General features: G+C 40.5%; 1 protein-coding gene across 1 annotated transcript in view; it reads right to left on the reverse strand.

The window, feature by feature from the left end:
- TTC7A (tetratricopeptide repeat domain 7A) overlaps nucleotides 1-22,169 on the reverse strand; it is a 263,029-nt gene that overhangs the window by 133,717 nt on the left and 107,143 nt on the right. Inside the window, exon 12 of the mRNA XM_075204114.1 lies at nucleotides 12,108-12,212. Coding sequence (XP_075060215.1) covers nucleotides 12,108-12,212 — 105 coding nt within the window. The remainder of the gene's footprint in view (nucleotides 1-12,107; nucleotides 12,213-22,169) is intronic.

The raw sequence follows: 22,169 nt of genomic DNA on the forward strand, positions 1-22,169 counted from the left end.
TGTCTCCAAACCCACGCCCTGCACCTAGTAAACCTCACATGGGGCCTGATTCATTAAGGATCTTAACTTAAGAAACTTCTTATTTCAGTCTCCTGGACAAAACCATGTTACAATGCAAGGGGTGCAAATTAGTATTCTGTTTTGCACATAAGTTAAATACTGACTGTTTTTTCATGTAGCACACAAATACTTGATAGCTTATTTGTACACTGAAATTTAAAGTTGATATTTGTGACCCCTTAATCAATGCTAGTCCATGGCAATAACAGATCGAAAATCACTGGAAACAAATGCTTCTTTGAATGTTTTTGTGTTCAATGGTTTCTAAATATATTTTCCTTTTTTCAAAAAATATTTTTATTTTATTTAACCTTATAAGCTTGTTTTGGTAATGCTGACTTGGGAAGCAGATCTTTACTGAAATGATTTTTGTACTGTATTTGAATTATACATGCTTTGTGAGAGGCTAAGTACAAAATGAAAGGTATGTCTTTATATGGGTTTTTGTTTCAATTTACTACTGTGCTATTAAAGTCTAATACTGTGCTATTAAACTCTATAATTACGTTGTAACAGCGTCTCCTTTGTATTATAGCTACCTCTTGTTTAGAATTTAAGTATTTCTGCTAAATATATGCAATGCTGACTACATAATACTTATTTATAACGCTGACTGCACTACATCACAGTGGTCAATCACTGTTTCAGATTATTTAATGAAAAAATAGTAAAAGAAAACTGGTGTACTGTATAACAGTAACTTGTCTGAACTATAATGAAAACAATAGTATTACTGAATGTTTTGCTTTTCAGCTGTTTGTTTAACCCTCGTACATGTTTTATATATTACTCATAATCAACTTGAAGGTTTTTGGGTTTTTTTATCCACTGTGAAAAATGTAGTGTGGTGTGAGCAGAAATAGGAATGAACATAATGTGAGCAAAGGAACGGTGTTTGGAGTTCCACAACAATGGCATTACTGACACTTGGCGTTCCAGAACAATGCATAAACTATGGCACACACACTGGAGTTTCAGAACAATGGCATACTGACACTGGGGTTCCAGAACAATGGCATAGTGACACTTGGGGTTCCAGAACAATGGCATAGTGACACTTGGGGTTCCAGAACAATGGCATAGTGACACTTGGGGTTCCAGAACAATGGCATTGCTGACACTTGGCATTCCAGAACAATGCATAAACTATGGCACACACACTGGAGTTTCAGAACAATGGCATACTGACACTTGGGGTTCCAGAACAATGGCATAGTGACACTTGGGGTTCCAGAACAATGGCATAGTGACACTTGGGGTTCCAGAACAATGGCATTGCTGACACTTGGCATTCCAGAACAATGCATAAACTATGGCACACACACTGGATTTCCAGAACAATGGCATACTGATACTTGTGGAACCCCAGTGTCAGTATGCCATTGTTCTGGAACCCCAAGTATCAGTATGCCATTGTTGTGGAACCCCAGTGTCAGTATGCCATTGTACTGGAACCCCAACAATGGCATACTGACACTCGGGTTCCAGAACAATGGCATACTGACACTGGGGTTCCAGAACAATGGCATACTGACACTGGGGTTCCAGAACAATGCATAGTGACACTGGGGTTCCAGAACAATGCATAGTGACACTTGAGGTTCCAGAACAATGCATAGTGACACTTGAGGTTCCAGAACAATGCATAGTGACACTTGAGGTTCCAGAACAATGGCATACTGACACTGGGGTTCCAGAACAATGGAATACTGAAACTTGGTGTCACAACTAAAAAAAAAAAAAGCTTAGTACCACTGCTCTAGCCTACCTGTCACTAAGAAGATGACTTCAGTGTATTCCTAGTATAACACATACATGCTATGCAGCCCTTTTCAGAAATACACCACTGAACACTGCAGCAACTGCGAGGCTATGAAACATTTTGTTCGTACTGGCCCAACAGCTACTGAGAGCACAGATTATATCTTTAAAAGAGTTCTCCACTTTTAGACAACCCTTTCTCAAAAAAACAGATGGGAGTGTCTCCTCCACCAGCCCCACCCCTCACATCCTGCATAGCACCTGCTACAGCTCTCAGTGCTAGCAGACTTAGGGGTATATTTACTAAACTGCGGGTTTGAAAAAGTGGAGATGTTTCCTATAGCAACCAATCAGATTCTAGCAGTCATTTTGTAGAATGTACTAAATGAATGATAACTAGAATCTGATTGGTTGCTATAAGCAACATCTCCACTTATTCAAACCCGCAGTTTAGGAAATATACCCCTTAGTCTGTCCAGAGCTCTCTAATAGAGCTGTATTGTAGAGCTATGGATGGCCTGCAATGTACTTGTATTCCTGGTAGCAGCAGGAGGGTCAGCATGTTTTATTGAGAGGGAGTTGCCCAAAAGTGAACAAACTCTTTATTGCCCATTTTATATGTCCATTTGGAGATATGGCATCTCCAGAGTGGCCAGTGGTAAAAATACCAATGCCAGGACCACATGTAGATTTCCCTCACATGGGACAGGAGTTAACTTGGTCAACTTTTTAAATGGCAGAAGCCAACCTGCTTTTACAGTATTGAGGATTACACGGCCAGGAGGTCCCACTGCTTCTCAAGGCAAACTACATAAAATAAGGTAGTATTACCTCTTGCCAAGGTCCATTCGGTTAACTTAGTTATACACTGCTGCTGTGTATTGAGGTGTATCCAGGTTTATCCATTGGATTTCCTTTTATTCTAAGCTGTGTGGAAGCACCACCAACATAGGCACCTAACAGTAGTGCACGCAGTATTGGCCATGTATATTATGGGGATTGGAAGAGTTGGAGAGCAGTCAAGCACCGTCTAAAATGATAGCAACGCCCCCATGCATGCTGGTCACGCCCACTGGCGGCGTGGTGTGGAAACACTCCCTCTACGAATCCTGCGTTTGCCCCTGACCAAACGTGAGTACCTGATTCCACTGCTTCCTAGTAAAAACACTCAGGGGTATATTTACTAAACTGCGGTTTTGAAAAAGTGGAGATGTTGCCTATAGCAACCAATCAGATTCTAGCTGTCATTTTGTACAATGTATTAATTAAATGACAGCTATAATCTGATTGGTTGCTATAGGCAACATCTCCACTTTTTCAAACCCGCAGTTTAGTAAATATACCCCTCAGTCTTCTCCTTAATTAGCACCATGTGACATTAGTAGCCTCGGGCCACTGAGTTACTGCGCTACATTATAAAGAGAGTAGTTTATCCCCTTTACGACAGTACACAATCATTATTCTGTTCTTCCTTCTTCTACCCAGCAGAGATCATTATTGCATGATAACTCAACAGGCATGTCTTAAATCTGTTTTATCCAGAGATTCTGCTTTGTGCCATCATTAATTATCATGAAATTCAATATATAGGTAAAAACTGAGCTGTGCATTCAGCTGTCCTCGTTTCAACCCTCTCCCACACGTGCAGCCCTTTCAGGAGGCTCAGTGTGAAATCTGCAACAATACAGCACCTAGGAACATCCTGTATGCCAGATGCACATTAATGTGGTTGAGATATAAACCACTAGAACTGGAGCATGAAATTCAGGCATTAATTCACCTTTAACAAACAGTAATCATTAACTCCAACTTACAATCTCAGATTCACAGTTACGCAGCTCAAACTCCACTTATTCTTATTGATTAGAAATATCGACTGTTTCTGAAAATTCTAATGAAAACATTCTGTTATTCAGAAAAAAATATACCGTAGAAGTTTATATCTGAAAGTGTCAAATAATAATGATAATTACAGAATATCTACAGCAGGGAGGCAATGATCTAGAAAGAGAGGAACTAAGCGCTATACATACCAGGAAATACAAACTAACGCGCCATTAGATCACTAAAGACCAATAGTATAATATTTATATTAAGTCATAGCATAATAGTCATTTTGATTTATTTAGACACCAACGGGGAGGACTTAAGAAAGAAGTTTGGCTTTTTCTTTTTTTTCAACCTTGACCTTAGTCAGAGGTAACTTGTAAGATTTACAGAGAGTTTAGAAATTGCAAATAACATTTGGGGCTAGATTTACTAAGCTGGGGGTTTGAAAAAGTGGGGATGTTGCCTATAGCAACCAATCAGATTCTAGCTGTCATTTTGTAGAAGGTACTAAATAAATGAAAGCTAGAATCTGATTGGTTGCTATAGGCAACATCCCCACTTTTTCAAACCCGCAGCTTAGTAAATCTAGCCCTTGGTCTTGGCCTCTATAAGTCTCATATATGGAAACAGATTTCTGGTCATTTTTGTTTTGTATTTTTCACAAGTACATGTTTACTGTGGGACCCAGGCAGTGTCATACTATGGAACGAAGACCAATCCCAAACTCAGAGAAAAAGGTTATTTTTTAAGGCAACTCTTAACCCTACTTGCCTGGTTGGGTGGTGGTAATGTTAGGTCAATGATTATGTGTTAGGGTTAAGGGTACATTGGAATACACTCTGGTCAACTACCTGTCTGTAACTCAGTATCTACCACCTTAGGACCATATGGACCAAAGTCAGTAAAATGGGGCCAAGTCCTCTTAGTCGGTTAAATAAATAATGATTTATTTATTTGCAGTCTCTTATTTAGTCTATTGCATCTCCCTTTAAGAACACTTAACACCAAGCACGTTGTTGTATCACGTTATTATGCAGTACAAGTCACTTTGTGGTACGCCACTGGGTTCTAGAGCTGACACTCATATGTTGTGGGACTGTCATACTCTGTCCAACAATTCCTACTTATTGTCATCCAACCTGCAGATTATAAGATTAACTGACTTGAGTATTGCCTAACTGTACTTGTAACACCTGGTTGATCAGCTATGGAAGCTGGATACATTTTCGTCCCTGCTGACCTATAACCGTTACACTGAGGCACACTCTCGCACCATTGGATTACAACTGATCTCAACTTTAATTAGGGTACAGATAATTACAGCCTCAAATTAGCTATGGTACCTCTCTGTGCAATCACTCACACTCTCAACATCAGACTCATATGTAGATCAGTTTAGTGGTTGTCGCTTATTCTTGTCTAGTAGTCGGCACCTTCCCTGGCTTTATATTGTCCTATATTATGGAAATCTCGCCGGCATCAGTGGTTAATATCTCTTCCTCTCGGAACATCTCTGTCAGAGAACTCAGACACAACACTTTCTCACTAAACTACTGAAACACTTTGTGCTGCTATAGACATTCAGATGAGCTGATTGGCTGTTCTATCTTAGCTCATTTCAAGTCAGATAACAAAAACTTATTCTGATTTTAATCAGACACATCTAAACAATAGCTATATATGATAATACTATAATTGTAGTGTGTAGTCTGATGTTTGTCAAACATGTCAGGTTTAGAATTGGCTTAGGAATCGTCTACTTTTTATTTGTGGGATCTGTGTCGAGTGTGTGAACATATTGGCATTTATATTGTATGCGTTCTAGGCTAAAACCATAATTAGTATAATTGATATTTAGAAACTGTCTATCTAACTTAACAAACCTTGTCACTGTCTGCTTCAATATATTCCTCTGCAGCAAATACAAATCATTTCCCATTCCGTCCATGCGCTGCTCGCTAGAAGGAATGTTAACTACTGCTGCATATAGAGCATGAAGGCGAAATAAAACAGTTAAGATAAGTTTTGGACAGAAGCCAGAGTGGTTTCATGGTTTGTCAGTACGTCCTCTAAGACTCCACATTTGGCAGGTATAAACCGCATACCACTATCTACTGATTTCACTTTGCAGTCCAAGGGCAGTAATAAAAGCACTTGACATTGAGCAGATGTTTCATGTGCTATGATAGTTAGCACAAAATGGCTGACCTACGGGCCAGTGATGTCAATGCAGTAGGCTCAAAAACATACACATGGACGTCAATCCATCTGGGACTAAATTAGGCAAATCCTGTTGTCTGTTAAAAAGAACCAACTCTACCTTTTCTTTTCATGTTGCCAAAAAAAAAAAATCAAACAGCAGCAACAAAAGAAGATGACCTATGTAGGCAAATAATTTTCCTACATTCACTGTGATTTGTTAGCAATCCCTCTTTTTTGCTCATTCTCCAGAAATGCCACCTGGGGGCTCTGAACTTCACAAATGTTCGGCATACTTGCCGACTTTTTTTCCCCCCTCCCTCTAGGACATACTTGCCAACTCTCCAGGAATGTCCGGGAGACTCCCGCATTTCGCGTGAGTCTCACGGACTCCCGGGAGGGTGTGGCAATCTCCCGCATCTGCCTACTTCCTAGTGAAGTGGGCAGAATTACTTCCAAAACGCTGCGATTCACCGGGAATGACGAGAATTTTGGAGCCCCGCCCCCATCACGCCCACCTCCCCTGGCAGGCTCCCGGAAGCCAACTTCAGAAAGTTGGCAAGAATGCTCTAGGAGATCCCGTAGGTGAAGTGAGTGTGCGGAGATGGTGGTTGTGTCGCAGATCACGTTATTTTGGCCCCGGTCCCTCGGCACGTCAATTTACTGAGGGGGAAGGACCATAATGACGCCATTTGCTACGATTGGAGGCCCCATCCCGCCCACTCCAATAGGAAGTGGGCACAATGTAGGGGGATTGGTTAGACATTACCCTACCCGAAACCCGGAACTCGGTAGTCTTATGGACATTCCAGGAGAATGGGCACACATGGGGTGAGGGCTCTCACGATTTTGTAATTAAAAAAAATATAGAAAACCAGGACAAGCATGAAACCTGAAGATCATTCAGACCAGAGTATCCGCCCTATACTCTTTAGTGGGTTCTAAACAAAGTAATATAGTTATAGGAACAGAGCCCCACTTATCCTGCTAATCTGGGGCAGCAGGAATCTAAATTATGGAAAAATAAACATTGTGTGTTTTCTAGTGAAAAAAGGGACAGTCCTGGAAAACGAGGACACAAAAATTTGGACTTTAACAGTATGTCCAATTGACCAAGAGTAGGATGGATGACTGAACAGCCCGTATAATTTAGCTACATAAGAACAATAAAAGGAATTTACACTACTAGGAAAAACACTCTAACAACAAAAATGAACATAAAAAGCTATTTTCTCCACAAGAACTTGTGTATAGTTAAAGGAAATTTACAATTTAGGAAATAACACCTAGCGGTCCCTACCCTGAATTTCTGTCATCTTGAGATTTTAAAGTAATCCTGAGATTTTAAAGTTCATTTATTATGGTTACTGTATTAGAACTCTCATTGTCTATTGTTTAATTGGGGAGATTCCATTAGGAGCTGGGTGCCGCCTCAATGTTTGGATGAGCACATTTCCACCCATTACGGTAACGAATCCTCTGCACACCTCTATGGAACGTGAGGTAAAATGAGCAGAGATTTTATTCAGAACATTGAGGCAATGTGTCATCATCATCATCACCATTTATTTATATAGCGCCACTGATTCCGCAGCGCTGCACAGAGAACTCACTCACATCAGTCCCTGCCACATTGGGGCTTACAGTCTAAATTCCCTAACATACACACACACAGAGACACACAGACTAGGGTCAATTTTGATAGCAGCAATTAACCTACCAGTATGTTTTTGGAGTGTGGGAGGAAACCGGAGCACCCGAAGAAAACCGACGCAAAGACGGGGAGAGCATACAAACTCCACACAGATAAGGTCATGGTCAGGAATCGAACTCATGACTCTAGTGCTGTGAGGCAGAAGTGCTAACCACTGAGCCACCGTCTCCAGAGACTGTACCGGAGACACATTGCGCTGAATTGAATCTCCCTCAAAGAGTGGCCACAATATAGGAATAAAAAAAGCTAAGTAGATTTGAATAAAACTGAACTCTGTTCATTAGAAAGTAATGCAAACATCTGGTTATATGTGTCATTGTGCTTCTCTGTGTCATTTTAATGGCGTGCGGTACTTTCTATATTGCTTCTGTGATCAGGCCAGACGCAGACGCCCCGGGCAGACCCTCACCACCTCCCCGACTCACTGAATGATACCCACATGTTTGTGAGCTACACAAAGTGCATCTCCATATTATGCCAATGCCCTTGCTGCATCCACATTAACAAGCAAAATAGCTGAATGTAATTGTCACACTTGGAACTCATTCAGAAACACTCCTTTTGCAGCGGGTTTGTACAAACATGACAAGTAGTCATTTTCTTTGTATGTGCAGTGAAATGTCCTGGAAAATGTGAACATATCTGTAATTACAAGCGTCCAAATTACAGTTTCACTCCAGTAGTTGCGGCACAAAATTGTTTGTCAAATATCAAATGATATCACAAAATATAAATGGAAAAGTGAATCAACACAGACTGCGAGGGTGGGACCCAGCAGGGGCTAGTGAGAAACACGGGTAGCGATTATAAGAGCCAGCTATTTAATATTCACATTTACATGGAGTAGATATAGTGTAGCTTTGCTTTCCCACCAGAAGCAGAAGGTGTAATACAATATTTGCTGCAAGAAACCCATCGTGCAGAGTAAGAGCGGGTGGAAATAACATATAATGACCGGTAATAGCCTCTATTGATAGGAGGTCTGTGTATGTTTATATTTCTATGAAGGATATATATTAAATACTGTATATATTGTATTAGAACAAGAAAATGGTTGGATTAAGGTCAATGCAAACGAGGCGATTGCCTTAGGCCCTGAAGTAAGACAGGCATCTATTAGCATATGAATCAATTAAAAGAGCACTTCAGAAATTGTTATCCATGAGACAAGTTATTTACAGCTTGTGCCCACTCATTATATCTGCAAGTGGTGGCAGCACTGCAAGGATTTAAAATCATTAATTTAAAAGTTTTTACATTTGACATAATTGTTATTTAGGTCTTATAGGCCTTTCTGTAGTCACTTTACTTTTCTGTTTCAGTGATCACATAACACCCAACATTTCACATTTCTAAACAGGACACAGCCATATCTCCTCCGGAAGGCGGTGTGACATGTTACGTAGGGGCATGTCCATGTCACAACAGGCGTCTGAGGAGCTAGGCTACTCTCAAATCTCTTTCCTAAAAACACCCTTGAATTCCCATGCGTACCTGAAGCACCATAGTGAGCAGGGACACACCTCCAGCTTCCTGAGAGTCAGGACCAATTTGAAGAGACTGTCAGCCAAAATCGAGACAGTTAGGAGGTATGGTCAGACCAATCTTAACATTTTGCTATGCTACCTCTGTTCAGCACCGTGTGGAAAGACCCCAATAAGTGCTGGCCACCTTCGACAATATGGATCCATACCACAGTGCATAGACTTTTGGCCTACAAATTTACATTTAAATACATACATCCTGCCCAACATTTTGCTTACCTACCAACTGTCCCGGTTTTGATGGGACATCCCGATTTGTGGGCAGTAAAAAGAGGGTGGGGTTTAACAGAAAAACAGGTAAAGTTTTGCCTACACTCGACCATTTGTGGGCGGGCTTTGGGTGGAATGGGGGGGGGGGGGGTGGCTTATTTTTCCAAGTTCCGTAATTCTTAATGTTGGGAGGTATGATTTGTCTGAGAAGAAAAGTTGTTGTTACTCATAGCAACCAGAGTCTAATGGTGATTTTTACAGCACAGTTTAGAAAATGAAAGCAAACATCTGATTGTTATGGGTAACACCATCTTTTCCACACAATTATAATGTGTTTTTACAGCCAACAGTGTTAAAGAAGATGTGGAACATGGTCTGTCTTGAAAATTTGGGCTCCATGCATGTGACAGGAAATCAGTCTTGTATATAATCTCTTCAACATGCTTCCCTTTGGTTGTCAAATACTGTAAAACTAAACAATCCTAACTCTGGCAACATAAGATGTAACTGTCCTGTGATAACCAGTTGTGATGAAGGCTCTACTGACAGCCCATCCCAAATATATATATATATATCGTCAGATAATCAGACTGTGGTTACCGACTTCTGGTTAGACGGCTGAACTTCAGACAGACCAGCCAAGGATATCACACCAGTCATTTGTTTGACTGGACTAACAACAGCAAGATTTATTCACCATATTCAAAACAAGTAAAACATAAATAAAAGGCCTTGCCTGTTCAGCAGTAATTAAACACAGGATCTACCTCTCTGAAGTGAGGGGTCTGGTGTCCCACACACGCATTCAAAACAACAAATTCACTGGCTATAAATTGTAGTTTCTCACAGCAAGAATCCACCTGCCCCCCAGACTGTAAGACAGTGAATGAGTTGCTTTGCAGCCTTTTATCAGTCCCACGCAGGTGTAACTCCTGATTATCCAGCACTGACACAGGTAACTTAGAAGACGCGGAAATGGGCCTTATGTATGGAGCCCACCCTTTTCTCTCCATACATAACCCCAGGGACCCTTACCAGCTTTTCCTATAGCTGGAGACAACTCTGGGAAGCTCCTGTTCACATACAATTGATCTCCCTGGGACTTTAAGGCACATAAGACAGCCTTGGACATATATACCTGCCATCTGCCACTTCCCGAGTGCTTCTGTCATAACACACATATTTATATATATATATATATATATATATATATATATATATATATATATATATATATATATATATTCATGATTCATTAAGGAAAGTACAGAAAAAAAAAAGAGTAACTTTGCACCTTGGCAGAACCATGTGGTATTGGAGGGGGAGCTAAATTTAAAATGCGGGGGCAGATTTATAGTTGGGGTAGGGTGTGTCCTAAATCAACTTTAAATTTCAGTGTAAAAAGCAGCCAGTATTTAACTTATGTGCAAAATAATAAACTAGTATGCACCCCTTGCATTGTAACATGGTTTTGTCCTGGAGAAAACATACTTATTTTTTTTACCTTACTTTTGTTAATGAATCAGGTCCACTATATCTGCCTAAGTCAGGATCCTATAATGAAATCTTTTCTGGACACCAAAATAAATTCACAATTTTTGTTTTTCTTCCACAGCAGCTCTTTTCCTCCTCACAATGAGGAGTTTATGAAAACTGGTGCAAGGGTAACTGTTTAGAAAAGTTGGTGTAACCTACACAATTCAATCATTTTACTAGCACAGATGAGTAAATGTCTCATTGGTCACTACTAGGCTACAGTTCATCAATTTTCATGAATACTTCTCAATATGTAGCAGAGAAAATACATCTCTGTATTGGTTGACATTGAGGTTGACATTCCTGACTGTGCAATCAGGGCAGATTAGGCCACACTCCTGATCTAACCAATCCATCCCACACCCAATTAGAGTGATGCCAACACCTCTCCATCAAACTACACCCTTTTTAACATCAGACAGTCAAGACTATTGGGGTGTATGCAATCTTGCTTTGGGTTTCTAAACTGCTACAGAAATGGCAGATTCTGATTGGTTGATATGATTTAGAGCCTTTGTGTTTACTCTCTTACCTTTACATAAATGTCCCCCACAATATTTATACTTCTTCATAGAAAATGAGCAAGTTTAACCTTATTTGCAATTCCATCCATAGTAACTCTTATTTAATTTAACATTTATCTGATTAGTTGCATTCGGGAAACTATTTTTACACAATTAACTGCATAACCACATTCTGGTTACAACATACCAGTGTTTAGTCGGTAATTATGAAGAGCACAGTTAAACTGCTGATTTCCGGGGGTCTAAGGACAACATTCTATTTAATACATGTGTGTACACAGATAATAATGCCAGCAATACTACTGTTTAGGACACACTGTCCAGTTAGCTTCATATGAATCAATTATGGGCTGCTTATTAAGCTAACTGAAAAGTTGCCAAAATCCTGGATCAAAGCTACGCTCATTAAAAAGCTGGAATGCTGCAATATACAACAAGGAAAACAGGAACTTGAGTGAATGAGGCCGCGACATCAGCTTAATTAGTCAGCTGAAGCTGCTGTTTGACAGGTTCCATTAAGGGAAATTCCCCCTACAGAATTACCTTTACTCTGTCTCCTGATGTTTTATTCAGGTTGCTTTTTCTTCTACCTTTAAAAAATGCAATTTCAGTAATCCTTCTCCAGATGTAAATGCTGGGGCAAGATCTCTGAAACTATTTTTATGCACTATGGCACCATACTGCTGTGCTTAATGCATTATGTAAGAATCATTACTTCAGCTCACTTACCCAGTGCAGTGGCCCAATGCAGACCTTGGCAGCGAGGAGCAGAACTGTGGGGTCCGTAGGACGCAGCTTAGAGCACTCTTTCAGTACCGAAACAGCATAGGCAAACTGAGGAGGCAAAGGATAAATGATTAGACATCAGGATCTGGGGGAAACCTTATTGGAATAGCTTTACTTAGGTTGCAAGATGCTAGAATTACTCACCTGTCAAAGTTTAATGCAATACTATAGCTAAAAAGACAGGATAACCTATAAATATATATATATATATATATATATATATATATATATATATATATATATATTTATTTATATATCACCACTAATTCTGCAGCGCTGTACAGAGAGCTCACTCACATCAGTCCCTGCCCCATTGGAGTTTCCAGTATAAATTACCTATCATAGACACACACAGACTAAGAGACTATGGTCAATTTAATAGCAGCCAATTAACCCACTAGTATGTATTGTGTGTGGGAGGAAACCAGAGCACCCAGAAGAAACGCACGCAAACACGGGGAGAACATACAAACTCATCATAGATAAGGACAAGGGGTCTGATTCATTAAGGATCTTAACTTCAGAAACTTCTTATTTAAGTCTCCTGGACAAAACCATGTTACAATGCAAGGGGTGCAAATTAGTATTCTGTTTTGCACATAAGTTAAATACTGTCTGTTTTTTCATGTAGCCTACAAATACTTGATAGCTCATTTGTACACTGAAATTTAAAGTTGATCTAGGACATGCCCTACCCCAACTATAAATCTGCCATCACATTTTAAATTTAGCTCCCCCTCCAATGCAACATGGTTTTGCCATGCAAAGTTACTCATTTTTATTGCTTTACTTTCCTTAATGAATCAGGCCCAAAGAATGCATGCTTCTGCACATTGTAATGCACTATGCACAATTACCAACACTGAATAATACATGCTGAATTTAACTGATAGAAAATAACAGAGAATGTGATGCAAAAACAATTTGGACAGCCATCCAGTTTAATCATTAATAATACTATTTCTTTATTTACATAGTGTCTTTCTTCCAACAGAACTCAAAGCACTTTACATTATTGCAGAGGGTGAGGCAGTCATCTTGGGCTCATTCATCTCCTATTCTAAGGAATGATTCACATAAATAGTAAATACTACTGTTAATTGACTAAAGACTCTGACCCTTCTAAACATCTTAGGATATTTTGCCCACTCTCATCAACCATGGGCTCCTCTAAGAAGCTGACTGAGGACTTGAACATAAAACATAATAAAGATAAATTGACTGTTAAATAACAGGGAATGCCAAGACACAAAGCCATATATTGGGTTTAAGGAAAAGGGGGAAGAACTTAACCATTTGAGAACCTTACATAGAACAGTTACAACATATGACTATAATGCTTTTGAAATATATATCAGTCAGTAGACCATGGTTAAATTAGTTTGGCTTGCTAATTAGTAACTTTCGATAGCAAGGCCTAATGTGCAACATGAATCCTTATACTTGATCACCTTAATTAACTCTACTCACTCTGAGTACATTTGCTGTCAACATGTTAAAGTATATGTTACTGATTAAGGACTTTGCAAACCTTACATTCCCACCTGAAACCACTATGATCAGGGCAAATTATTAAAAGGCATTGAGAAATGTGATTTTGCTAAGCTGACGCCATCTTGTAGCCTTATAACCATTTTATAATCTTATAATCTTATAGCTTAAGCTGGGTACACACTACAGAATTTTCCACCAACTTTTTATGCCGATCGATTTTTCATGCGATCGATGGTCCGATCGCTCGGTCCATGGACTGCATATACACTAGCCTTGTTTAGGACGATAAAGGGAAGAGCAGACGTCCCTTTAGTGACTTTTTACAGCCATGTTGTCGTGAGCAATGACTGTAATCTTGTACTCACTGTTGTGGATCGGTCGGAAATTTATACATACTACACAATGGAAACGAGATTGGAACGAAAATATTAAACCGTACGACCAACCAAATGAGGCGACAATCGTCCATTTGGGCAGACTTTCGACCATCGTGTCACTACACACACTGACCCGACTTTTGAACGAGCGGTCGTATGTCGGCTGATTGAGCCGATTATTGGACAAAAACCGTGTAGTGTGTACCCAGCATTAGATACAGCTAGTTTGTAGGAGTGATTCATTGTTTGCAAGAAACTATGCCCATGACCTTGGATATGGCAGACAAGAGATAAACCAACCTCCCCCCTGGGAAGAATGTGAAAATGTGAGAATGTAGCAAGATCTGTGTAGAGGAAGCATGAGTGGTTAAAACCTTTTGGGGCGTAATTTTCTGTAAAACGTGACTTTGTGCTATATAGTTATGAACTTGTAACTAATAAATTAGAGCTAACTGCACACGCAGAACTTGCAGTGTCTCGTATTCTCTCCGGCTGATGAGCTCATAAACTGATAAACTGACACTTACAGGTGAACAGACTGTTTAGTTAGATCCAACAGGTTTATCCCTTTTCTTGTACCTATTGAAAAGATCTCATACCCTTTTTATACTGTACATCTCTTTAAACACAAAGACACAAAACAAGAATAGCGTCACAGATACTGTAATGGTGATCCTTCTCAAGAGGTATGGAAGATGGACTCATACAGAATATAAGAGCACGGGGACAGAGATTGAGGACAGTTAGACAAGCTGGGAGTAAACACTTGAACAGAGAAACAAATGTACAGTATAGAATGCTAAAATAACTGGCGCAGAAAGGTTTAACATGCTGACAAATGTAAAGACACCAGGAACAAGACCTTAAGGTATGTATGACACTCAAATCAGTAACCCATACTTGCCAACTCTCCCTGAATGTCAGGGAGACTCCCTGAAATAGGGGTGATCTCCCTCACTCCCTGAAGAGTCTGGTATTCTCCCTGATGCTGAGCCAGTACAAGACGTGGTTGGCTTCGCCATCTGTGGCATGATGACACAGTTCTGAAATTGTGTCCTATTTCCATGTATTGATGCGGCCATGGAGGTGGCCATTTTCATGGAGACCAAGATTTAAACAAAGACTGACAGGTAAGACAACATGACTTCAGTAATGGAGACAGAAATGTAAAAGACACTTCAATCTCTAGAGATTCATTAGCGGTTTTTCTTTAATGCATAGTTGCCTACTCTCCCGCAATGTCCTTGAGACTCCCACATATCTGGGAGACCTCCCGGGAGAGCAGGGCAACCTCTCGGTTCTCGCTCCGGCAATAGATAAGTGGCGGGGGGGGGGGGGCTTAACTACGCAAGCCCCACTCTCGCACACCCACCTCCCCCGGGATCTCCCTGAAGCCAACGAGGAAAAGTTGGCAAGTATGCAGTAACCAAACACGGTCACAGTGTGTTTATTAAAACTTCACAATTGTCACAAGGGCACAAACACAAGAACACTCAGACAGAAATGAAAATCGTAAACTATGGACACAGAAAGCCAAGTGCCAAGGGCACAAAACCAAGGAAGTCGGCAGAGTCTGGGGGCTGGGGCTATGGACAAGCCACAATGAACCATCAAAGCCTTGGAGAATTTGCTGGGTGGAAATGGTGTGTCATTTCCTGGGGATTGATTGGCAGCCACAGCTTGGGATAATTATAGACACACAAGTTTTTGGACACAGGAAAAGCAAGGTGAGGAGAGCAGGGAACATAGGACCAGCCTTAATAGGAGTAGCTGCCACCCAATGTACAGATCCAGGATGTATCTTCTAACGAGAAACCCCCACTTCTGATAAGAAACAATAAACAAACCATAGACGCCAAGTGACGCGTTCTAATGCGGGATTACAACAGTAACTGAAGACAAAACATACCTAGCTACAAGGATCAAGCAACTGAATATACTGTAGTATCTAGAGCACCACAAGTGCCAAAATGGGAATAGTTTTCTCTACTAATATACCATCTTTATACTCTCTTCATAATCGCTCTGGGTAATTTTGACTTTACTCAGATGTGACAAATATCTTCAGTAGTTCTTGAAAATCCTACAGCTGTATTTAAAGTGCACCCATCTGTTTACACAGTTGTTGTGTGAGAATGCAGCTATGAAGATAACACTAACTCCTTGTGGATTGATAGACAACAAGCTCATGAAAAACTGCTTAAACCAAAAAGATGCTGCCCCACTATCTCTACCTTGGGTACAGTTTACCAGCTGCTTGGGTACGCATGCTATTCATTATCACAATGATTTGCTGACTGGTGAAATCCTGCACGAAGTTTGTAGGCTCTCCCTGTGTTTGTTTTGGATTATTCCCACAGTCCAAAGACATACTGGCAGGTTAATTGGTTTCCAGTCAGATGATCCTAGTGTGTATGTGGTAGGGATATTAGATTGTAAGTTCCACCGGGGCAGGGCCCAATGTGAATAAAAAAAACTCTTTGTATAATGCTGTGCAATATGTTGGCACTATAGAAATCAAAGCACAATAATTATACCTGGACATAGCAAATATAAATAAATGTTAATAATAATAATCTTATGTTGGATAAACTCTTATAAACAGAATTAAGGATTTCAGTGAACAATTAATTTTATTTATGAGCTGGGTCTATTTACACGTTACTCCTCTATAGACATTTAGGAAACATATGCTTGATCCTATGTATGGAGAACCTTGTGTCTGCATATATTTGCATATATTAAATCCATTAGCTGTAAAGGAAGAATGTTATTTTCTTTTATCTCCAGTTGGTTTACATAGAATATAATACTGCTTGCTGAATGCCATGATAATTCTGTGAGAGTCCATCCTACTTTCATTATCACTAAGTCATACTTGCCTACTTTTGGCTGGCTCCCTCCGGGAGATCATTGAAGAGGGGTGCAGGGGGTGGGGCTTCATGAATCGTGGCTTATTGGTCCCGCCCCCAGTGACATGATGCCTGTAATTATGTCACTGGGAGCGGGGCTAAAATGTTGTGATTTGCGAAGCCCAGCCCCCTCCGCCCATACACAACTCCATGCCGGCTCTGATGAGGGAGAAATGCCAACTCTCAAGGGATTCCGGGAGACCTACTCGGAATTCGGGAGTCTCCCGGACATTCCGGGAGAGTTGGCATGTATGCTAAGTCTAGATAGATAAAGGCCATTCTACATAATGTCTTCTGCACTATGCATAACCTAAAAGAGTCCCAGCTCCATTCGCCCAGTATGAAGTATCCCTGGGTATTGTATATATATGCCTAATGCCAGCTGTAGAGACAAACTCATGTCCACACCTGGGCTGTGTCCTCCTACATCACAGCTCCCTGGGCAAAGGGAGCAGTGGAGAACTTATTTCTTTTTAAATCACATACGAGACACTATGTAAAATGTTAGTTATCCAAAAATGATATTTTTACACTATTATCTTTTACATGCTTGAGTTAGTGTACTGTTGTGCAGTTGTGTTCTAGTATTGATCCCAAAGCTCTGTTAAGGGATAATAGTGCGCTTAAAAAAACGTTATTACGATAATTTTAACGCCGGCTTTTTGCTCACAGCTCCCTGAGCTACTAGCAGAAAGCCTGGTTAAATTTACCATAATAATGATAGTAGGACTAACACTGCATTAATCTGGAGGGAATCGAATTCCCCACATACAGTGGGTCAGGCTTCAGTGATGTCACGGATTCCCAGGGAACTGATAGGCTGCATTGTCATGAATATTGATTCAATCGACAAAATGGCTGCCCCCAGTATATGTAAGCTGACAGGTGCACTTTAAACCATACTGTAATACTAACAGACAATTATCATCATTAATTTTATTGTGCTGTAGAGAGGATATGTAATCATTTAGCTCCTGACCCATTGGAGTTTATATCCTGAATTCATTAACACGCGCACACACACACGCACACAGACACAGACACACTGTACAAACTCCACACAGATAGAGCCACGGTTGGAATCAAACCCATAACATCATCGGTGTTAGCAATGCTGACCACCATTCCACTGTGTTGCCCATGACAATGTAGATTGTGCTTTGAATATGAAATGTCTTAACAGCAAAGGATATCATATTTGTATCAACCCTATGAACGTAACACATTTTGTTCTTTTCTAAATTTACCAAGCATACAATTTCTGACCACAATTCATTTACAGCATCCAAAGAAATTATTTTCATAAAGGCTGTGCTGTGAGCGCAGCCTAGACTGCAGACCTTTGTGATCTTATCTTTCACCAAAGGAAACGGTTAATATTTTAAAGTTTCATATGAGAGAACCTCTCTCCCAAGGCCCCTGGCCACCGGGCCCCAGCAGACTTCCCTGGTGCTGGTCTCCTAGCAACCAGTCTAACCAGAGGAAACCCCAAAGTCATGAACGTTATATGCTGTCCTGATACAATGATGTGCTGCAAGGTGTATTATGACCTATTAACACAGCGAATACATTTAAATGTTTTAGTAAAATATTCATATTTGCCAAAATTTCAGTGTGAATGATCGCTCACAGCACAGCTCCCAACATGTCTGGGCAGCGGGACAGGGGGCGTGGTCACATCATACTGGGGTCGTGTTCATGTCGCGATGAGGGCGTGGCTACTCCCTCAGAGGGCTGCCTACCGCTGCCCACTAGATACCTCCTTTCCCCCAACATTTCCATCCCTGACACCAGGGGAGGGCTGGCAAATTTCAGCCTGGTGGACAAGATTCGAATTTGCAGCCTATTTTAAAGGGGAAAAAATGCAGGTGGCCCAAGGTAGCCCATTATGGGACCGGCCCGGCCTGCCTCTGCCTGAGACAAACATGTCCCCAGGCAGGGCAGCGGGACAGAGCCCTAAACTCGGGGCTGTCCTCCTGACATGGAGACAGCTGGGAGGTATGATCACCATTCTAAGTGCTGACTAAATGACAGACATATCTGCCAATAGTCCAGAACAGAGGCAAAACTGGCGTACTGTGGGCCCCGGTGCAGGGAGGCGGGGAGGAGGGAAACGGGGCCCCCAGACCTCTGCATATGCCATGGAGTGGGAACCATTATCTCCAGGGGCCCCGGTGCACTGCACCTGCAGCACCAATGGTAGCTCCGCCACTGGTCGAGAACTATGCTGGGCTGTCATGATTTGTGTGGACTAAAAATGGGTGGGACTTACCTATTTAGGGCGTGGCGTTTCCACATGAGGTTTTGTTATATAGGGATGTGACCTAAATGTTTACCCTGGAAAGCTGGTAGACAGATATATAATATTCAAAGGTAGTCCATTAAGTCTACTTTAGTAGTTTAAATTGTATTAATGAAGGGGGGGGGGATTATCTCAATTGATGGAGGACTCCTACACAGAATGTTTAGGGATACAAGAACAATGTACTATTACAGGATTAACATGGGCACTGACCAAATATTTCAAGTTAATTCCCTCATTGTCGAGAGCACTTGCTGCCTCACCACATGGGACACCGCACAATATCACAGCCATATACCCTCTATGAAATCTGTGTTCTTACATATCAGGACATAATTAGCAATCTTGTAGTTTTCATAAAATTGATAAATATAATCTAAATATATTTTTTTGAAAACAGCAAGCCAGCATGAAGATGGCATGTATGACAAAGTAATCACACCCTTACATTGCTTTGATAGTAAGAGTGTACTCACTTTTTAATAAAGAAAGTCATTCATTATTTGGTCATCAAGAAGGTTGCTTGGTCTGGAGATTTGTTAACATCAAAGACATCAGTATTGATCCCAGGGGAGCAACTGTTGCTGCTTATCAGTCTGGAAAGGGTTATAAGGGAATTTCCAAATAATTGATATGCAACATTCTACACTGAGAAACATTATTTAAGCTGGGTACACACTACAGATTTTTTGTCCAATAATTGTCTCAACCAACCGACATACGACCGCTCGTTCAAAAGTCGGGTCAGTGTGTGTAGTGACACGATGGTCGAAAGTCTGCCCAAATGGACGATTGTCGCCTCATTTGGTTGGTCGTACGGTTCAATATTTTCGTTCCAATCTCCTTTCCGTTGTGTAGTGTGTATAAACTTACGACTGATCAATGACAATCCTCCGATACTTCCTCGACCTGGGGGGCGTGTGTATGTAAATTTGTGATGCCTGTACCAGGCCCACGTGGTGCGGTATCCGCACATCACAGGCTTGTGTTTTGTATAGATGTGTATTGTACCTGTCTGGTTGCAGACCATTATATTTGTATAACGCACGTGTGTAATTACCCTTTGCATCTATGTTGGGAATTAATTCATATTTACCCTTTATAAACTATTCAACTTATAAAGTCATATTAACCTTTATTAACTAATATTTGTAAAATGCCCAGAATAAGCCGCACAGTGTTGATGCAACAGTTTTATTGCAGGTAAAAAAAAGTAAAAAAAAATTTGTATTGTAGAATATGACACGTGAAAAAAAATAGTATTACACTTAAAGGGTGCTTTTTCTTATTTTACTGTATCCATTGTAGGTTTACTAATAGGAATGAATGAAGAGACAGTGTTGTCTTCTCTTTATATGCGGTTTTGGGTGTTAACTTTAGTGAAAGCTCTGCCCCTTTATGCGAATGTCTTTGGTATATATCGTTACATTCCCCGCAATGTTGCTTCAGTGTGTACGAAATTGCAATCATTGCTCCCGACAACATGGCTGTAAAAAGTCGCTAAAGGGACGTCCGCTCTTCCCTTTACCGTCTAAAACAAGGCTAGTGTGTATGCAGTCCACGGACTGAACGATCGGACCATCGATCGGATGTAAAATCGATCGGCATAAAAAGTTGGTGGAAAATTCTGTAGTGTGTACCTAGCTTTACAAATGAAGAACACTGAAGATAGGAGAGATGACAAGAATTTACGATGCTCTGTGAAATGGAAAAGATTTCAACAGCTACATCAAGGAAGAGTAGCCAACAGACCCCTTTCTCCAAAAACAATTATTTCAGTATGTCTTAAGCATGCAAAGTTGCATATCAACCAACAGTCTGGAACAACGTCCTCTGGATAGACGGGACCAAACTGGAGTTGTTTGTTCTCAGTGCACAATACCATGTTTGGCATAAAACACACAGTATATCACAAGCACGGTGATGTATCGGTGGTTATTTGGATTAGTTTTGCAGCCACAGGACCTGCATGCCTCTCAATCACTGAGTCTGCAATGAACTCCTCTTTATACCAGAGCATTCTTTTCTAGGAAAATGTGAGGTCATCAGTACGACAACTAAAGTTTGGCCAACATTAGATTATGCAAAAGGAAATTGATTCTAAGCACACCAGCAAATCTATAACGAAATAGTTTGAAAATTAAAAGAATCAAGATTTTGCAATAGCCAAATCAATGTAGACGCCTCAAACCCACTGATATGCTGTAGCAGGACCTTAAAGAGAGCCATGTATTGTCGAATACCCTCAAACATCAATAAACTGAAGCAGTGTTGTAATGTGGCGTGGGCTAAAATTCCTCAAGTACAATGTAAGAGACACATAAACTCATAAAGAAAATTACTTCAAGTTGTTTCTGCTACTGGTTCTACAAGCTAACGAATCATTGGGTGTACTTACTGTTTTACACAAGTCTTCTTCACGCTGACCTATTTATTTGTTGACTAAATAATGACAAAGTAAAATGTGTTATGTGTTAATTATCACATGAGATTAGATTTATAAGACTGTGGGACTTGGTGAGGACTAGATGATTGTTAATTATGTACTTTGTTTTTGACATATGACCAGTGGTGGAAGTGGGTTGATATACGGTGGTATGCCATACCGCCACTTCTCCTACTGCATTCATTGTAACACTATCACATTCCATTCACTTACATTCCAATTACATTAAACATACCGTCACTTCTAAATTTTCACTTGCACCACTAAATATGACTGTATAATGTTATGTTTGTGGCAGAAAATATGTATTCAAGGTTTGTACTATAATTTATTTAGTCTACCAGCATGTTCTGACAGAATTTTTTCCACACTGATTTGTGAAAAGATTTAGTAGACACCGTGCCAGTGAAATACTTTAGATAAGGGGGTATATTTACTACAAATTGCGGTAACCTATAGCAACCAATCAGAATC

Source organism: Mixophyes fleayi, chromosome 3 (assembly GCF_038048845.1).
Source record: "Mixophyes fleayi isolate aMixFle1 chromosome 3, aMixFle1.hap1, whole genome shotgun sequence".
NCBI lineage: Eukaryota > Metazoa > Chordata > Amphibia > Anura > Limnodynastidae > Mixophyes > Mixophyes fleayi.